The 18,848-nt window shown below is 57.4% G+C and overlaps 1 protein-coding gene across 22 annotated transcripts in view; it reads right to left on the bottom strand.

Annotated features, from left to right (window-relative positions):
• Window positions 1-604: 604 nt before the first annotated feature.
• DNM1 (dynamin 1) overlaps window positions 605-18,848 on the bottom strand; it is a 40,538-nt gene continuing 22,294 nt past the window's right edge. For 2 of the 22 annotated variants that reach the window (XM_016163766.2, XM_016163768.2), the window contains exons 11-23: window positions 18,097-18,183; window positions 15,685-15,755; window positions 15,398-15,449; window positions 15,181-15,192; window positions 12,699-12,812; window positions 8,763-8,872; window positions 7,855-7,966; window positions 7,386-7,397; window positions 6,841-7,011; window positions 5,560-5,801; window positions 4,980-5,195; window positions 2,816-2,852; window positions 605-1,211 (exon numbers count right to left, since the gene is read on the bottom strand). In XM_016163766.2, coding sequence (XP_016019252.1) covers window positions 2,831-2,852; window positions 4,980-5,195; window positions 5,560-5,801; window positions 6,841-7,011; window positions 7,386-7,397; window positions 7,855-7,966; window positions 8,763-8,872; window positions 12,699-12,812; window positions 15,181-15,192; window positions 15,398-15,449; window positions 15,685-15,755; window positions 18,097-18,183 — 1,221 coding nt within the window. In that variant the 3' untranslated portion in view covers window positions 605-1,211; window positions 2,816-2,830. Of the gene's footprint in view, window positions 1,891-2,815; window positions 2,853-4,979; window positions 5,196-5,559; window positions 5,802-6,840; window positions 7,012-7,385; window positions 7,398-7,854; window positions 7,967-8,762; window positions 8,873-12,698; window positions 12,813-15,180; window positions 15,193-15,397; window positions 15,450-15,684; window positions 15,756-18,096; window positions 18,184-18,848 lie in introns of those variants that run through there. The other 20 variants (XM_016163765.2, XM_016163767.2, XR_001599282.2 and 17 more) reach the window with 14 other exon arrangements.

An 18,848-nucleotide genomic window follows, 5' to 3' on the forward strand; every position in this document is an offset into this window, starting at 1 on the left:
TGCTTGGCCTTGTGTGGTCCTGTTTCTGGTCGCTGGGTCCTGGGTTCCGTGCTATGGGCACTGAACGGGGAGCGGGGCCTGCCAGCAGAGGGCGTCTCAGGGCACCCAGTGGGGTTAGAGGTCTGGGCCTGTCACCTGCATGCTGCTTGGTGAAGCCCGGGGGATCCCGAGGGGATTACCAGGGGGCTCCAAAGGACAGGCCCGCCCTATGGCCGGTAGACTCAGACGCCTGATATGATCCTGGGGAGGGAAAGCAGGGTGCCGGCACCCGAGAGAGCTGACTTCCAGGCCACGCGGTTTCCATGTCCCTGCCCCGGTGGCCCGTTTGTCCTGTCCCTCCACAGTGCCTGCCCATGCCCCGCATCCTCCCTGCTGGCTGAGTTGGTGCCCCTGTCCCCTAGGGGGCAGGGCAGGGTTCACAGGATGAGGACCTGCTAATCTCCAGGCGCCTTCCCAGTGGCCTTGGAGAGGACGGGGCCTCGTTTCACGCTCCCGACGGCACCCCAGCGATGGCCGGGTGCCGCCCCACTCCTGCACCCCAACGTTCAAACCTTCACCTCTCCCCGGGTGCCACAGAGAACACGAGGCAGCAGAAGACACACTGTTCCCCATCGTCCAGAAATGGATTTTATTCTCAGCCAAGAGACAGCAAGACTGGTCGCAGTGAGAGCCACGCAGCTGCCGGTACAGCGCCCCCGCGCTTAGGTGGGGAGGGACGGGGAGGTGGCAGAGTGGGGCTGGCTGTCCACAGGCTGGGCATGACAGGGAGGCTCACTGGAGGTGGCGCACTTTGGAGGGGGATGTCGGGGTGACAGTGTTCCCTTGTAGTTGGGCCACAAGACTCCTCAAGGACAGCACGGTGATTCCCAGCGCTAGAGGCGAGGCTATGGCGGCCATATGTATGTGTGTGTGTGTGAATATATATATATATATGAGTATTTATAGATATTTATAGAACGGAGCAGGAGCAATACCACAGAGGGGCACAAGTTTCACCAACGTCACGCTGGGTGTGTCAGCTCACCACTACAACAGACTAAGTCACAGATGAAGAGGGAGGCTTTGGGGCTGGGGAGCCACTGTCAAGTCACAGAACAGCCGTCCAGGCAGGCTTGGAAAGGGAGCTCTCCGAGGAATGGAAGGGATCTGGTTAGAGGTCGAAGGGGGGCCTGGGGCTCTCAGGACGGGATGGACTTGCCTGACCCGATCGGCTGGCAGTTGGAGAGAAAGCAGAGAGAACAGGGGAGAGAAGGAGGGAGAGAGCTGGTAAGGCAAGGGCAGCCACGCCTGGCAGGGGTGGGCGGGGAGCGCAGGGGAAGAAGACACAATTGAGGGCGTGGGCAAGGGTTCTGGAACAGAGAGAGACGGGGAAGGGAAGGTAGACAGGAGGAGCTGGGGATGGGCAGGGGCCAGAGCTTCACGGGGGTCTGGGATGGGGTCTGGGCTGGAGGCTGAGGCAGCCTTCCCCCTGCCACGCACGCTGGTCTCTCACACACCACCAGGCAGTGCACCCACAGTTCCAGACATATGCTCGGCCCCCTCTGTTCCCTGTTCTCTGACCCCCCTGTTTTTCATCCCACTGGCCCAGGGCCACCACTAGCCTCAGGGAGTATGGGGATGTGAGCCCCACGCCACGGCCACCAGGCCTGATGGAAAAGACAGGAGAAAGAACACTGTTTGAATCAGGAGAACAAAGCTACAAGGATGGCTGGAGGGAGCACTGGAGGCCCCTCTGGGTGGGCAGAAGGCCCAGGAGCCCTCTGGGGGTCCCTGGGGAGGCAGGGAGGGCAGGTAGCCGGATGCCAGTGGCCAGAGGCTTATAAGTCTAAGAGGGGAGCCTCAGCTGGTCGGGGGACCGCAGGTCGCGTAGGTGAGGCTGGGCCCTTCCTGCTGGGGAAAAGCAGAAGAGCAAGAGTCAGCGGCAAGGGCAGAGTGGCAGGTGTGTCCCCTGGGTGAGTTCTGTGGCCTAGCTGGGGTAGAACTCAGACATGCTGACTTGTCCTGGTCAGCAGACACTGTCATCCTCTTGGCTGAAAAGTGTAGGTCGCCCCTAGGAGCAACAGGCCCCGGTCTGTGAGCCCATGGGCTGGCTGCGGTGCTTTTCCTGGGACCAAAGATGCCGCCTTCGGTCGTGCACTAGCAGGTGTGATCACACCGAGGAGGTAGGGGAGGTGCTGTGGGGCCCTGCCTTGCCTGTGAGGTGTGCCGTGGGCTGATGGTGTGGATAGGGCCTTCGGGCTTTCAGACATTATCAAGCAACCAGAGCCTTCGCCCCAGATCGCTGCTCAGTTGCTGGCATGATGGAGGTGGGACTCTGACCTCCTCTGCCCTATCGTGGATTTGGTCCCCGAAGACCCCAGGATGCACTGCCCCAGCAGCAGGGCTCAGATTGGGGAATGAGTATGGCACCCCCAGGGTGAAGTTCCAAGGCCTCTGGCTGCCTGAGTCCCGCCCCACACACAACCCCCTCCAAAGCTCCCTGCCCCTGCACCATAAACCACGAGCTCTCTGCCCTCTGACAGCTCCGGAGAGCACCTATGTCTGCCAGCTTGGGTGCGGAGCCTGTCCCAAGAGCTCCCCAGGCTCAGCCTTGGAGGTCTTGAGCAGTGGCACTGAGTCCCGAGGCTTGCTGAGAAGGGAGGTGAGAGAGCCAGCTGGCAGTGAGGACAGAAGGAAGAAAGAATAAGTCTGGAGTTGCAGAAGGGAGAGGAGGGGAGCCTGGCTCTGAGGTCCCAGGTGTACCACCCAATGTGGAGCTGGTGCAGCAGGGGACAGACACACCGTTCATGCAGCAGGCCGGGAGGCGTGTACCTACCGTGGCTGACACTCCTCAGGGGTCACTGATAGTGATTCTGAAAGACAGCACGAAATCAACATGGCAGTTCACACGCACGGATGGGGCAGGCCTGGGGGTGGGGGACACGCACACGCACACGCCCGGGCGTGCACACACATGCTGTGAGGCCCCGAGGCCCCGCATGCACACGCTGACACACATGCCCACAAACGACACGCATACACCTCCCCCACCGCCCATGCCCAGCACCCCCACTGGCCGGCACGTGCAGCACGGGTCTGGGGCATGCAGCCACTTGGCACACTGAAGCACACGCGTGGGCTGAGTTACAACACAGAAGCTCGCCCGCATACAGGAGGCATTTGCACCAGCTCCCTGCACACTCGTGCCTGGTGTGCTCAGAGGGCCACCTGCAATGCTCCAGAAGGGACAGATTTTGCTTTCTTAAGGACCAGCTGTCATTTCTCTGTCCAGGAGCCTTCCATGGCTCCCTACTGCCCACAGTATTGAGTCCCAACAAGTCAAAGTCTTCTGCGGCCTTGGAAGGTTTCCAGCTTGCCCCACCCTACCCACGGCAACCTCTGCTTATTCTTCCTCATTCTATCTGCACTCTGCTCCGGCCAGTGGCTCTCCTCAATGCAGCCCACACCGAACCTGTGCCTGCACTGTCATCCCCTACCCAAATGCCCCCCGACTCCTTACCACCTGAGTCTTAGTCGGCCCCAAACCTCGATGAAGTCAAGCTGCCTTGAAGCTCCCCCGGACAGCTCTCTCCCCCAAGGCAGGGCCATGATTTGTTTCCCATATGTTAGCAAGTGTGGAGTTAGAGCAGGTACCAAATCTTACAGTTCCCACATGTCACACCTCAGCACAGACGTGGGCATGTCAAATGCCCTTAAGAATCTGAACTCACGTTGGAAGTTAGCCAAGTGCTCTTAGAGCCACCTTGCAGTTAATGCACCCCTCTAGCCATTCTCTCCCTTGATCCCCACACCAACCCTGGGAGAAAGGCAGAATGTTAATTATCATTTGATAGAAGGGAAACCGAGGCTCTGGAAGGAAAAGTGACTCGCCTAAAGGCCCAGGTGAACCAGAACCTCCGGACTCCAGTCCAGTGATCTTGACCAACACCAGGCGCCTGCTTTACTCCATCTACTTTGGTCATCAGTCACCAGAGAGCAAGCCCCATCTCTGCTTCATTTTGTGTTCATGGAAGCTATACCCATGGCCCGACCCTCCAGCCACCTGGAACAAAATGAATGCTATTGGTCTGAAGAGTCCTTCCTCAGGAAAGAGGGAAACAGGGCAGACTGAGTGAGACACCAGAGTGAGCTTCCTCGAAAGAGGGTCGTGGATCAAGAAGGCCAAGCCAAGGGATGAGGTAGAATCCTTTTCCCTGGAAATCTCTGGGAAAGGGGCGGCCTTCACCGGCGCCTGCCCCACACCCACCATGTTGGTCCAGGCCAGGCATGGCCAGAGGCAAGGAGAAGGAAGAAAGCCATCAGGTTGTCCCATGGCTCCCATACCCCCTTCCCAGCTGCTCCATGTCTGACCCTACTGCCTGGGTGCCATTCTTACACTCTCACACCTGTGTGCACGCCCACACACACATCACACACCTTGTTGATCACACAGTCACAGCCCGGCCTCTGTTTCTGTGGGCCAGAGGTGGGACACCCTCCTGGGACAACTCAAAGGAGTCAGGACTGGGAAGTGGAGACATCGGGGTAGCCCTGAGTGTAAGCGAACAAAATCTACACATCAGGAGAGGATCTGGGTTCAGATCCTTAGACTTAAGGAAGGCTCACTAGGGGCTGGGAGAGAGAAGTAGAGGATGAACGGAGAACAGAGGAGAGCGAGAAGGGGAGAAAGAAGGAGGAATACAAGGTGTAGGAGACAGAGTGGAAAAGGAAGGAAGCGCCATGCAAATGCTGGAAAGAAGGGGGCAGGTGGGATGAGTCCCACAGCCCCCTCCCCAGAAACGACCACCTCCGGGACTCAGCGCCTGGGGGGCAGGCTCCGCCAGCCCTCGGCCACACCGCCCGTGGCTCTGGCACCCACCAGTGCCTTGGCTGGAGAGGGCCGGTTCTGACGGCCAGGGCCAATGCTCCAGAATCCGGCCCCCGATCCGGCCACGCCCACCCGGCGGTCTCTGCCGCCGCCGCTATCAGCCCCTACTCACCTGGGGACCCCGGGCGGGGCGCGGTTGGGGCGCGAGGGCACCTGGGGGGGAGGACCGAAGGGGTCAGGGGAAGCCCCCGGCCTGGAGGGCACGGGGGGCGCCCCCCCCAGGGCGGACCCAGCAGGCGGAGGCCCAGGAGCAGGGCCCCGCGACCCGGGCCGGGCTGGGGGCACGGCGGGGGCTCTGCGCTGCGGCGTGGGGCTGGACGTGGGTGACCTGCGGGCGACAACGAGCGGAGGACAAGGAGGCGCGAGAGATGAGTGGTTCCGCCCCACGCTGAGGCCCCGCCCCCAGGCCAGTGCGGCCACGCCCATGCGCGCAAGCCCCGCTTCGCCCTAGGCAACGCCGGAGCTTAAGCCCCGCCCCCAGTAGCTCCAACGTTCCAGCTCCACCCCGCCCCGCAGCCAGCGCTCCACGGCAAGCCCCACCCCGCGACAAGCCCCGCCCCTCTCTAAGCTCCGCCCCTCGCTCCAAGTGGGAGCCACCCCGGTGACGCGGGCGCGCCACTGCCCGGTCCCGGCCCTCCTCCCGCGGGCCCCGGGTTGGGGGGCTTTGGGGCCGTGGGGGCCAGCCCTGATACCTGCGTCCAGCCGGTACGCTCTGCACCTGCAGCCAGGAGTCGTCCACGGGCGGGGGCATGGGCGTGCTGACGGTGGTCGTGTTGATGTCGCCGATGATGCTGAGCGCCTCCTTCAGTGCGTGGTACATGCGCAGCATCTCGTCACGTCGCTGTGCCTGCTCAGCTGACTCCTCCATCAGTGTGTTCTGGTCCCCGCACGAGTAGAGGTTGGCCAGCAGCTCCGAGAAGATGAATTCCTTGGTCTGCATGCAGGCGGGCAAAGAGAGGAGGGGGTTGGGTGGGACCTGACACTTGTACTTCTCTGCCCGCCCTGCCGTTTTCTGCTAGAATCGTGAGCTGTCTGGAAGATGCACGAGAGGGGCTCCACCCAATCTCGGAGATCTCCCCTGCTTCAGCCCCTACCCAACCCCGACCCTTGTTCTTTTCCCAGATGTTCCATAGGAAAAATGACCTGTTTAAGGTCACAGATCTGAAAGGACACTCAGGGTCTATCATATAACTAGGACACATCTTTATTCAGCTTTTTTCAGCCTCAGTAATTACACCCTTCTCAAGGACTTGCATGCTCCACTGGATCAAAATAAGGAAGATGACAGTTTAAATTTTTCTGAGCCCTCCTGTAACAGGTGTAAATGTGTCTGGATTGGGGGAGCCGTGAGTCTGTGCAGGGGGTGTGTTAACGTTCTCGTTGAACTCTCTAGGTGCTACTTGGCCTAGACTCTGGGTCATTCACCAAGAGATGCTGAGGTTTTTTTTCTGCCATAGGCCCGTGTCTTACTTATTTGTTATTCATATCTATGTCGAGCACCTCCTACATACTAGGCACTGTGTTGCTATGCACTTTTATTCATTTAATTCTCAACTCTATTATCCATATTTTACAAATAAGGAAACAGGTTCAGAGAGAGTAGTTCATTTGCTCAAACTCATACAGAGAATCTGGCAAAGCCAGGATTCCATCACAGTTCTAATCCTCCAGGGGCCATGTTTTTGCACCAAGCCACAGAGGGTAGTAGTTATGTGGAATATGTATTTCAAAACATGCCCTGGAAGTTCTCAAAAGTCGCAGATTCTTAGCACCTTCTAGAAAACATTTAAGCATGTTGGAAACTACTTGGGTAAGTGAATCTACAAAATAATATATGAAACTCACATTATGTTTCTATTGTGTGGACCCATGCCTCTCTCCCTAGACCTGGTCCATGGAACTGTCCCGTGCTTCCCCCAGGCTAAGCTCCCTGGTCCCACAAGAGCACTGCTTCCACGCGGCAGGGCACTCACATTGTTGATCATGAGGTGCATGATGGTCTTAGGCATGAGGTCTCGCACGGTCTTGTTGACAATGGCCATGTACGAGTCCACCAGGTTCCGGATGGTCTCCACCTGCCGCTCCAGCTGTGGGTCCATGGAGTGCATGAAGCTGTCTGAGCCATTCTCCTCCGTCTCGCTGGCCTGCCATCAAGATCAGAGGGCATCAGGGTGGCTGGTCCCAGGAAGACAGGTTCCAGTGATTCTCCGGGGTCTCAGGCCCTCCCCTCCAAATGTACACTGAGGCCCAGAGAGGAGCAACTGGCCTGAACTCACAGACACCGCTGCCCCAGACGCTGTGAGTCTCTGGGCTCTGCTCGCCCCAGTGCCTCTCAGGACCCCAGACCCTCGTTCAACCTTATCCCAGCTATGATGCTAGTGCCTAAATGTGCCTCAGCCTCCCAGCCCATAAACTAGGAAAGCACATCTCCCAGGTTTCTTTCTGGTTCCAAGGACCTGGCCAGTGGGGGTGCCAGGCTGGAGATGCCTGGCAGAAGGCGAGGGAGGGGCACACTTACTTTCTCCTTGTCCTGGGAAGCCCACACCAAAGCCGCAGAGGTCGCCACATCAGCATTGCCACCGCCGCCGCCGCCAACGAGCGCAACAGAAGCAGACACACAGAGAGGAAAAAGGGAGGGATTAAGCGAACCTAGGGCACGGCACTCCGAGTCTAAGGCACTTCTAGATGTTGTCACAGTGAAAGGAGAGAAAAAAAAGAAGGCAACCACAAGAAACCACCATCCTATGAAGGGGACGCAGGACATGCCATCTGTGGCAGAGGTGGGAACCCATAAAACTGCCATTGGAGAAGGAGGGGAGGAAGGCTTAACTCTGATCTTGCCCCAGGGCACGTAGGGCGAGGCCCCCGCTATTTCTGAACCTGGTGAGGGTTCAATAAACATGGTATGAGTTGGCATCACTGAGGAGGGTGCCCTGGGCCCCCTAATGTAAGCAGGTTGCCCCTCCCCTCCCTGCCCTGCCACTCACCCCGACGCGCTCGGGGTACACGCCAGCCCTCAGGAAGGAGGCCTTCCAGCTATCCACCTCCTCCTGTGTCTCGCAGGCCAGTTCCAGCTGCCGATAATCCTTGTAGACATTTCTGCAAGATGGGGCAGGTGGTGAGGGGAGAGAGGGCGAAGCTCATTCGCCTTGGTGGTCCAGGGCATGCAGGGACTGGGGTCACAATGCCTGGGTCCAGTCCTGGCTTTCTCATTTCTTAGCTGGGTGACCCTGGGCAAGTCCCATCCTCTCTCCAAGCCTCAGTTTCTCATCTGGAAGATATGGCTGACAATAACAATTTCTTCCTTCTAGGGCCATTGTGAGGCTTCAGTAGTATGAAACACTCTAGTAGCAAGGGACTAAGCCGTCAATGAAGGGGCGTCTGTGACAGTGCAGCTCCTGGCTTGCATCTCAGCCCACACTGGCTCCCTCCCTGCCTCTCTGGGGATTCCTCTGATGGCACTTGTATTGAACTCTCATTTCTGAGTAGAAGAAAACCCATTAGTCAGCCCTGGGTTGAGAGGGGAGAGGCCTGCCTGGTACTGCCGCTGGTCCCCCCTGGGCACTGAGCAACATGAGAAGGGGACCAGGCCTGCCTGAGGCTCTTCTTTGTCCCCAGTGCCTGGCAGAGTGTCTTATGCAGAGCAGACACTCACCAAATGACTGTGGGAAGACAGAAGGGGAGGAGGGAGGGAGGAAAGGAGAAGGAAGAAAGAAATGGAGGGGGGGCACGTGGGAAGGAGAACTCGAATATTTGTCAAATGAATGACTTGCTGTGGGGCTTGGGGCAGGTGTCTGTCATTTCTGGATCTGTGTGCCCTGTTTCTCCTCAGTGGGAGTAGTCTGGGGCTTGCAGGGTCTGGGGCGTACAGCCCTGGCAGGGGGCAGACAGGTACCTCTGCTCCGTGTTGAACAGGGCGAAGATGTGCTTGCTTGACATGAAGCCCTTCTCCACGTCCCTCAGCTTCAGGTTGTCCACAGACAGCATGTATTTCTTCTCTTTCTCCTGTGGGTAGAGCCATGGGTGAGGTTGGCACTGCTCTCCGCCACACCTTACTCCCTCAGAATGCTCCATGCTGCGGGGCACCTGGGCCTGTGGACCCTCAGAATGGCCACAGGCTTCTGGGTACCTGTCGCTCACACTGCACAGGAGCTGCCTGACGAAAGCCTGGCCATGGAGCCCTGGGCCTGCTGGGGACCCCCGGCTCCCAGTGGCATTCAAGCCTTTCCTACCACTTCTGCATACCCGCCAGTGCCCACGAGCCCGGGGCGGTGAGGCCGAAGGTGGCTCTCCCATACTGCCCCCAGAAAGGCCGGGATACGAGCCAGACCAGCCCCAGCCAGGGACCCCTCACTGGAGCCTCCCTCGCCCCCGGCCTGGCTGCGGGGCCGGCTTTGGATAAGGCTCTGACTTCATTTCCTGACTGTAGAGACAGGAAGGGGGGCCACCAGCCCCATGGCTTCGAAGGGCGGGCTCAGCCCACTCCCCGCAGACACGCATGTGTTAGCAATCAGCCACACGGCACAGGCCTGGAGATGGTGAGTCTCTGTGTGCAAACGTGCATGGTTGTGTGTGTGTGTGTGCAAACACATACCAGCCCGAGCACACATCCTACCACCATTATGTGTGTGCGCCCATGAGTCTGTGTTGCATAGATAGATATGTATGTGTACATGTGTGTCTGAGGAGGTGCCCAGCATGGCTATGCAGCCGCGTGAGCATGTCTTTGTGTCCATGAGGATGTATGCACACTTTTGTAGATGAGTGTGGCAACTGTGAATGTCTGTGTCTGCACGAATGTGCCTGTTGGACATGTACAGCGAGTTCACATATTAACGTGCGCATATTTTGTGTCGTGGGCTGCATACGTTGGGTTTCTCTAGTGGTCTGGGAGGAGCTGCGTGTATCTGTGGACGGGCATGTGGGTGCCATGCCTCTGTGCACACGTGTACGCCCGGTGCGGGCCGACATGTCTGCAGGCTGCTGTGTCAAAGGGAAGGGCTCAGGGATCTCGGGAGGGGGGACCCCAGAATGGGGCTCTGGGAGGAGGGGAGGGGTTTCGGCTGCCTTTACCCCATTTGCCCACCCAGCACCACAAGATCCATGCCACTGTGGGGGTAGGGGTGGTCTACGTGGATCTCTGAGACCCCGGGCTTGGGCAGGGGCCTCACCCTGGATCTCAGGTGGGGGCCTGGGTTTAGGGGGACCTTGCTCTCCCACCCTTCCATCATCCTGCCCACCTCCCTCTGCCTCCTGCGCCCGCCTGGCCCATCCAGCCACATAAAGCTCTCTTTATGCCAGGCAGGCGGCCGGGAGCCCCGGAGGGTGGCTGGGGGAGGAGAGGAGGAAGTTGCACACACAGCCAGGGAACATCTGGAAGCATTCGAGGGAGGCCCCTCCAACACCGCCCTGCGCTCCGGGGTTGGACACTAGGCAGGAGTGGCCTCCTCCCCCCACCCTCCTTTCCTGCTGGCCGGCCCCCTCCCCAGGCCCCTCCTCCCCGGCCACAGCTCCCGCTCACCCCTGCCACGTCAAAGGAGACAGAAGGGGAGCCGGGAGCAGAGAGGGGACCTGGAGCTGGCTGGCTGGCTGGGATGGGGATGGGGACCTTGCATCTCCAGGGACGGGGCTGAGGCTCCCCCGCGACGACCGACACTGCCGCCCGGACAGACCAGAGGACACGTCCACTCCGTCTACCCAGTGTTTAGACTATCTGTTCAGGACTCCCAAATTGTACAGTAGTCTGCACATTGGTTAGGCTGGCTGGGTTAGACCCTCGGCGCCGCTGGAGAGCTCGACCGAATCCCGCCACCCCAGAGCTGGAGCCTGGAGCTGGGGCAGGGTCGTGGAGGGCATGGGGTGGGGGGCGGTGCTGGGAGGAGGCACAGAGGGATGGGGTGCCATCCTGCTGTGGGATGGGGTGGGGGGTGCCGATGGGTGGCAAAGGAAGCCTGAGAAGATGGGGGGAGGTCAGTGAGGGCTGGGGATGAGGGTGGCTGCATGTCTGCCCAGAGGGCCACCCAAGTCCCCAAGGCCAGAGTGCTGGCAGCTGGGGGGAGAAGGGGGACAGATCGCCCTCCCCCCAGCTGGGACTACCTCCATGTCCCCAGATGTTCTCGTGCAAAAATCCACTCACACCAACACACACACACACACACACACACACACACACACACACACACACCCCACCTCACCTTGACACCCGTACCCCACACCTCAGGTACACACAGCCTCACACTCACACTCTAAATCACACATCCATGCCCCAAACACACACGTACACTGCGAGCACACACACGTGCCCACACACACACACACACACACCCTCCCGTCCGTGCTCCCGTCCTTACACCCCAAATACACACTAACACTCCATAGGCACACTCACCACACACACATACCTACACTTACACGCCGAGCACGGGCACACAAACCCAAGTGTCACACACTTCAGGCGCACACAGCCTGCCCCCAAACTCACATGCAGACCCTCATACGCCAAACACACCTAGGCACTTACTCTCCCAACACTCTCCTACAAAACACTCCCCACCACAGCCATGAGCCTCGCCCCCACCCGCACTCACCCCTCCCACTCCCCACATACACTCAGGGCTGGCTTCCACCCACAAGAAACTCTGGGGTACACACAAAGCTCAAAAAAGAGCCCCACCCCCCACCCACAGGGATGAGGACAGAGCCCCTCTCAGATCCAGTCCCCTCTTCCCCCTAGTGTGGCCAGTCCCTGGCCCCCAGCCCCAGGGCACACTATAAGTTATGGGTCTCACAGTCGGCACACCCCAGCCCATGGTGGGGGGTGTCTAGGGAGCCAGCCTGGGCGACAGAGCAGGAAACAACCCCCACAACCCGCCCACCACGCCACCTCGCACTCTATCCCTTCCAGGGGCCTCTGTGCTCAGGGAGAGGCCAGGGTTGGGGTAATGAGGTCCAGATGGCTTGGCGCCCCTGCCAGTGACGGCAGAGGGCCCCGCCCAAGGTAGGGGTGGGGGGTGCTGCTAGGGCGGTTTGGAGGGGGCAGAGATCAAGAGGGGGCTTGGAGACCCAGGTCACCGGCCCCCATCTTGTGCCCCTTCCTCGTCGAGAGCTCCTTCTCCTCCAACAGGCCCCCTTGGAAGAAAAGAGTCCCTTCCCCCATCCCGTGGCCAGCTGGAGTTTGTTACCATGAGCCCCCTCCCCCCCCCGCAGCCCTCCCTGCTCTCTCTGGTCACCTCTGGAATCCAGATGTGGAAGCCAAATAGATTCATTCTTAAAGGAGACCTACTGCAGGGGCGGGGGGTGGCGGGGATCTGTGTGTCCCAGTGGGCAGGGAGGGGTTCTGAATGGCGCCTCTGCAGGAGCCTCGTCGCTCCTGGCCCCTCCGCCTGGAGGAACTCTGGGCATCTCCCTTGGACTGCCAGGCTCTAGGGGACTGGGGTGCAGGGGTTAACAGGGTGTCTGGCAGCTGGACTTATGTGTGTCATGGGCCTGTAGGGGACTCGGAGGAGGCGCGGCACGCCCTGGGGCGGGAAATCGGCAAGGCCAAGGGGCTGGCGGGGTGGGGGTGGGGGTGCCCGGCACCCCTGCCCGTCCTCTCCGGGGCGCTCGGCTCCAATATTCCCAACCTGGCCGAGCCATCTCCATCCAGCCTGGAGGAGCCCCCAGGATTGCCTGCCCTTGATCTCTGCAGCCCACTTCCAGACCAAAGGGTCTTTCGTGGGACTTTAAAAAAACCCCTGTTGGGTGGTCCAATCCACTCCAAGTCTGTGGTAGGGTCTGAGCCTGACTCTGGCCACAAGCCAAACCCCTTGCCGACCAGTGGCCTCTGACTCACCTCATCGTCTTTGTACCAGGACAGATTCTCAGCGGTCAGCACAAACCAGTACTCCTTGGAGCCCCCCTTCATGATGCCAATGTTGTTGATGGTCAGCCAGCCCTTCCGGATGACCTGGAGGGTGAGGGGGCAGGAGGTCAGGGGGCAGAGGCCGGGCTTCCCGGTGCAGGATGGGGTAGGCAAAGAGAGGCACTCAAAAACCCACCCCTCCCCCAGCTCTCGGAGGCCTGGCTGGTCAGGGAGGGTGGGGGCCAGACCTGCCCTGGTATGAACCACAAGCGAGCAGAGTGGAAGACAGAGGAAGACAGAGGTCAGCTCAGGATAAAGAGCCTTCCGACAGAGCCATTCCGAGGAGGAGACTGGTGGCCTTGGCAGGGGATGAGCTCCCCACCACTAAAAGTGTGCAAGCAGAGCTTAGGTGGCCAACTGGGCAAGACAGCTCTGAGTGTCTTTTCAGCTTAAGATCCAATTCGTCCTAAGACTTACTTGTTCCTGACTCCAGGGACTTTGCGTATGCCGCCGTGGCCTTTGTCTAGAAAGCATTTCTCCCGTTTGCCTGGCAAATCCTACTCACCCTCTGGGTGTCGGCTCAGAACACACAACCTCAGGCAGGCCCTCCCTGGCCCCCAGTATAAGTCAGGACCCCCGCTATAATTTTTTGTCAATTCCCTTAAGTCCTCTTCTATAATAATGATTGGGATTTCGAATTAGCGTGTGACGTGTATGTGTGTGTGTGTGTGATTTTCGGTTGCTGTCAGCCTCTCTTGCTAAATCGTGAACTCAACTCACTGCTGTATCCCAACACCCTGCAGAGTGCCCAGCAGGCAGGCAGTAAGTGATCAATAAATATCTGTGGTATGAATAGACGGATGATACAACAGTAGGGTTTCAAGGGCCTTTGGTCCCAGCCCTAGACACGGGGGGGTGGGTGGTGCTATGGAGTGGGGACAGGGGGAAGGGGTTGAGCACAAATTGCTCAGGCCCCTTCTTCCTGGGCAAAGCTCAGAGTAGCGGGCAGAGGTCTCTTTGCACAGCAGGAGGCGGCGGTCCCCAGGACCGTCCTGAGCCACAGCCACAGCCCAAGGCCTGTGGATCGTACTCCAAGGGCAGAGCTGCTGCCCACACCCTGGGCACAGGCCAGTCCTAGAGGATAAGGCTGCTTCTGCTTCCTCCCCTGGCCCTTAGTGCCCTGGCTTCTCCTCTCAGCCTCCAGAGAAGACCCAAGGAGCCCGGGGCTGGCGGGAAAGCCGTGGGGGGCAAGACCTGCTTCCGAGGCCCTCGGAACACTTCTGAGTCCTCCTTAACCCTGTCTAGCTTCCCCCAAGAACCTTGAGGAGAATCCAAGTCAAACGGCGGGTCAGTAGCCGAGCAGCCATTTATAGGACACAACAGCTAGGCGCCCCGCGATGCCTCTCCCACCCCGACTTCACCCAGTTAGGATCCCTTCAGTGCCTTGTCACCGCCTTTGGAGTCGAGTCCAGATGCCACATCCTGGCACGCCACAGCCCCGCATCAGACCAGCAGGCCTCAGGACCCTGCTCCCTGCCCTGCCCTGCAGTCTTTGTCCTCCCTCGGTCACCCCCAGCCCTGCCCTCCCCTCTGCTCATCCCAACCCTCATCCGGAGCACCTGCACCAGGACTTCCCGCTCCCCTGGCTCCCACCCTGCCTGGTCCCCAAGGGGCAGGGCCAGGGCCGGGTCTGACTCCCGTCCAGGGGCCGGCACAGTGTAGGCACCAGTGAGTGTTCCCTGAACCGAAGTGCCCTGAGACATTACATTAAATATTACGTTCATTAGTCCCCTCACCCTACTGAGCACCTACTGTGTGCCAGACACTGGGCTGGGGGCTGAGGATTTACTGATGGACAAGACAGACACGGCCCTTCCTTCATGGGGTTTGAGAGGAAAATAGGTATGAAACCAGTAATCACACAAATGACAAGATTATCACGAAGAAACTCCAGCCTCTGGAAAAGCCCGGGACTCTATGGCTCATGTGTACAACTGGGGCGGAGAAGTGGTGAGTCAGCAGAGATCTGAAGGATGAGACAGGTGAGGAGGACTTGTCTCTTGACATTTCATTTATCTCTTTACTCCACTCCCTGGTAGAGATGGCTAACTTAAAAACACGTTTCTCACCCGTCCACCCACACATCCATCCGTCTCCCCACCCCTCCGCCGAACAGATATTTGAGAAGCACCTACTCAGTGCCAGGCCCCTGCCAGGCATTTTCACCCGCCCCGGCCCATATGGTCTGCCTCTGCCTGAAGCAATGCTTAGCTCGTGCGCACGGATGGACAGGTTGATGGGACCGTGTGTGTGGCTAGGCCTGGCCTCTGGCCTGAGAGCATATGCGGACACCCTTGTGCTGGTGTGTGCAAGCAGCTCGAGCAAAAGGGTGCCGTCTTGCCCATCCCCACTACAAACGGGCCCCTTCCTCCCCCTTACTACACAAGCCAAGAGCCCCAGGCCTGGTACTCACCAGAATCTCATCCTGCAAAGAGGTAACCATAGCAACCACGAGAAGCATCGGGAGAGAGGAGAGAGGGTTACTGAGGCAGAGTGGGAGACTTGTGGCTGGCAGCTGACAGGCTCCCTGGCCCCCATGGGACCCTTCCTCTCGGGGGAGGGGGCTCTCAGAGCTTGGCGTCCATCCGGCACCCTCCATCCCTCGGGCCGGGGCACCGGGGCTCACTCACCTGGTTCCCTGAAGCCTTCTTCTTGCTCATCTGGTTGCTCCTCTGCTGAGCACTAATAAAGAAAGAGAGAAGAGTCTCAGAACTTCTCCTCTCAAGAGGCCCAGCTCCATTACCGCTGCTCAGTGGGAACCGAACCCAGAAGGTTAACCCAGAAGGCCCGATGTCTGTCCATCTGTCTGTCTATCTATCTATCTCTCCCTCCCTCCCTCCATCTGTCTGTCTGTCTGTCTATTTCTCCCTCCCTCCCTCCTATGAGATGTCATCTTCTCTGCCCTGGGACCACTCACTTGGCAAAGCCTATGAAGTCCTCGTGGTTGGTATTCATGTAAGCCAGCTCGATATCAATGAGAAGCATGACCTTCAAGGATGCACAGGTCGAGAGGCACATGGAAAAGATACCCCAATGTTTTAATGCATGAAAAGCTGGGAGAAACATACTTGCAACACATGTAAAATCCATATTAAATAAATAAATCCACAATCCATAATCAATGTGTATACATATATATATATAGATACATAATAGCATCCATAATAAATAAAGAGTTCCTACAAACTAATAAGTGAAAGACAAGAAACAAATCAAAACAGGCAAAAAACATGAGTGGGTAATTCATAGAAGAAATACATATAACTGATAAAGATGTCAAAAATGTTCACCTTCATCAATAAAGAAATGTAAGTTAAAACCGTGAGACCCTTTTTCCACCTCTCAGTTTCACAATAAACACTGGTAATGATCAGTGCAAGCATAATTGTGAAAAGACTGATTCTCTCACATACTATTAGTGAAAGTGTCAATTAGTATCACCTTCTTAGAGGGCAATGCGGCAATATGTAACAACGTTAAAATGCACATATTCACTTCTATCTCACGGATAAACTCATCAAGCGAACACAGATACATGTACCAGGGTGTTCAGTGTGGGGTGCTTTATACCAGAAATAAATTGAGAACGAGCCAATGGCCATCAGAAGGTGAAACATGTTATGGCACCCTCCGAACAATAAAGCTGTTCAAAGAACGAGGACGATGTCTAGGTCTCGACAGGGGAAGATCCTCACTGAAAATGATTGAAGAGTGATGGGATTCAAAACCGAGTCGTGATGACAGTGACCTTCCTGATGCACACGCGGGGCGTGCTGCTTGCTGTGGGCCTGGGGACGGTCCTCGCTGAGACTCAAGTGCCACAAAGAAGGCTTTCTGCCTCACAGAGATGAGGCAGGCGCCAAAGCTGGCATGCAATAGGTGCTCGACAGATGTGAGCTCCTACAACTCTCTCTAGGGAAGAGAGGCATGACGCGCCACAGGACTGTGGTTCTTTCAGGTTACGATGGAATCTGGAATCTGTGGGTGCCTAAGAAAAACGCCTGGAAGGGGACACACCGAACTGTCAATAATGGTTATTTTGTGGGAGGGACTTGGGGGCGAGGAAGAGTAAATGGAGGAACCCTTGTACTTTAATCACTTCCATACTGATTGAGTATTTTATTGAATGGTTATCACTTTTATAATTAAAAAGAGACCCATAAGGATTTAAAAACAACATCGACAACAAAAAATGTGAGAGATCAGGGACAGTGCCCTTGTGGAAAAGGGACGTGGAAGGACAGAGGCTGGGAAATAGTAGTCAGAGGTGGTCATCGATGGAAGGATGACCGAGATGGACTAGGAAAGAGGACTGGCCTGGGAGCTTTGTGAGGACCCTGAGGAGGGCCTGCTCATCTCCGCTCCGCCCAGCTCAGAGACAGCACTCACTGATGTTTGCGACTCAATGAATGGACGAATGATTATTTGATAAATGACTAAATAAAAGGAAGAGGGGCAGCTATGAGAGGTATAAGGTGACCCAGAGAAACGGCAAATAGACAGACACAGAGAGGCCCAAAGAGAAATGACTAGAGAAATGACTGCCAAAAGTTGAGAATCAGACAGTGGGAATTTCAAATGGTGCAGCTGTTGTGGAAATCACTATGGTGGTTCCCAACCTCACGCACACACAAAAATTAAACACAAATTACCATATGATTCTGCAATTCCTTTCTGGGCATATACCCACGAGAATTGAAAGCAGGGTCTCAAAGAGATATTCGGACACCAATGTTTATAGAAGAATTATTCACAAGTGCCAAAAACCCACATGGATAAACACATACATATATACACAATGGAATATTATCCAGCCTTAAACAGGGAGGGAATTCTGACACACACTACAACATAGACGAACCTTAAAAACGTTATGCTAAGTGAAATAAGCCAGACACAAAAGGACAAATGTCGCAGGCACCCACTTGTATGAGGTACCTAGGGTTGTCAAATTCATAGAAACAGAAAGTGGAAGAGTGGATGCCAGGGGCTGGGGGGAAGGGAAATGGGGAGTTAGGGTTCAGTGGGGACAGAGTTTCGGTTTGAGGGAGATGAAAAAGTTCTGGAGATGAATGGCGGTGATGGCTACACAACAGTGTGAATATATTTACTACCACAAAACCGCACTAAAAAATGGTTAAAATAGTAAATTTCAATACACACACACACACAAACACACACATAGAGATGTATGCATGTGCATATTTACACACACATATATTTTCTCACAATGAAGAGAGAGGGAAGGGCGGAGAGCGGGTATGAGGGCGCAACGCATGAGCGAGGCTGAGACAGAAGGGACGAGCCCGGGGCGCGGCCGCGGACTCACCTGCTCCTTGGTGCGACCCTCGCGCTCCCGGATGTGGGTGGTCACGATGCGCTCCATCTCCTCCCGCAGCCGCGGGTACTGCTGGAGCTGGGGAAGGGTGGGAGGGGAGAGAGCCACGTACACGGGGGGGCATGGGCGGGGGGCACCCAAACCCCACCAGAGTCCAGGGTGCGGGGGCGTGGGGTGGGAGTCACACACAATGCCTGAGAGCGGGGGCAGAGAGACCTGGGGTCCCAGGAAGCTGACGGCACCAAGCCATGGCCACCCCTTTCCCCTAAGTATGGGTTCCAACTGGCAATTCACGGGTCTTCCTGGTTCTGGGCCCTCTTCGCTGTCCTACCTGGGCCACTTGGGGGGCGGGGGGCAGGGGGCGGGGGGCGGTGCTCACGGGCGGAAACGCCCCGGACTTAGCTCGCTCCTCGGCCGCCATCTCCGTGGCAGCCTTGGAAACAGACATGGGCCGCTGACACCTTGGCTTGGGGGACCGTTAGCTCCAAGGCTTTCGCTGACCGACAGGGCTCCCCCTTGCCTTCTCAAAGACTTAGAGGGACAGTCAGGAGGAGAATCAGGCAAGGAATTCCTATCCAGGAAGAATCTGGGGAGGGCAGGGCCCAAGGTGCCAACTGGCCTCCTGAATCAGGCTGGGGACAGGCAATGCTCCTTGTCAGAGCCGCGAGGCAGGGGGAGACCAGCAGTCACACAGACGACATGCGGCAGCCACAGGCACGGACATGCGCGGGTGCGGGGGGCAT

Source organism: Rousettus aegyptiacus, unplaced genomic scaffold (genome assembly GCF_014176215.1).
Source record: "Rousettus aegyptiacus isolate mRouAeg1 unplaced genomic scaffold, mRouAeg1.p scaffold_m13_p_3, whole genome shotgun sequence".
Classification (NCBI taxonomy): domain Eukaryota; kingdom Metazoa; phylum Chordata; class Mammalia; order Chiroptera; family Pteropodidae; genus Rousettus; species Rousettus aegyptiacus.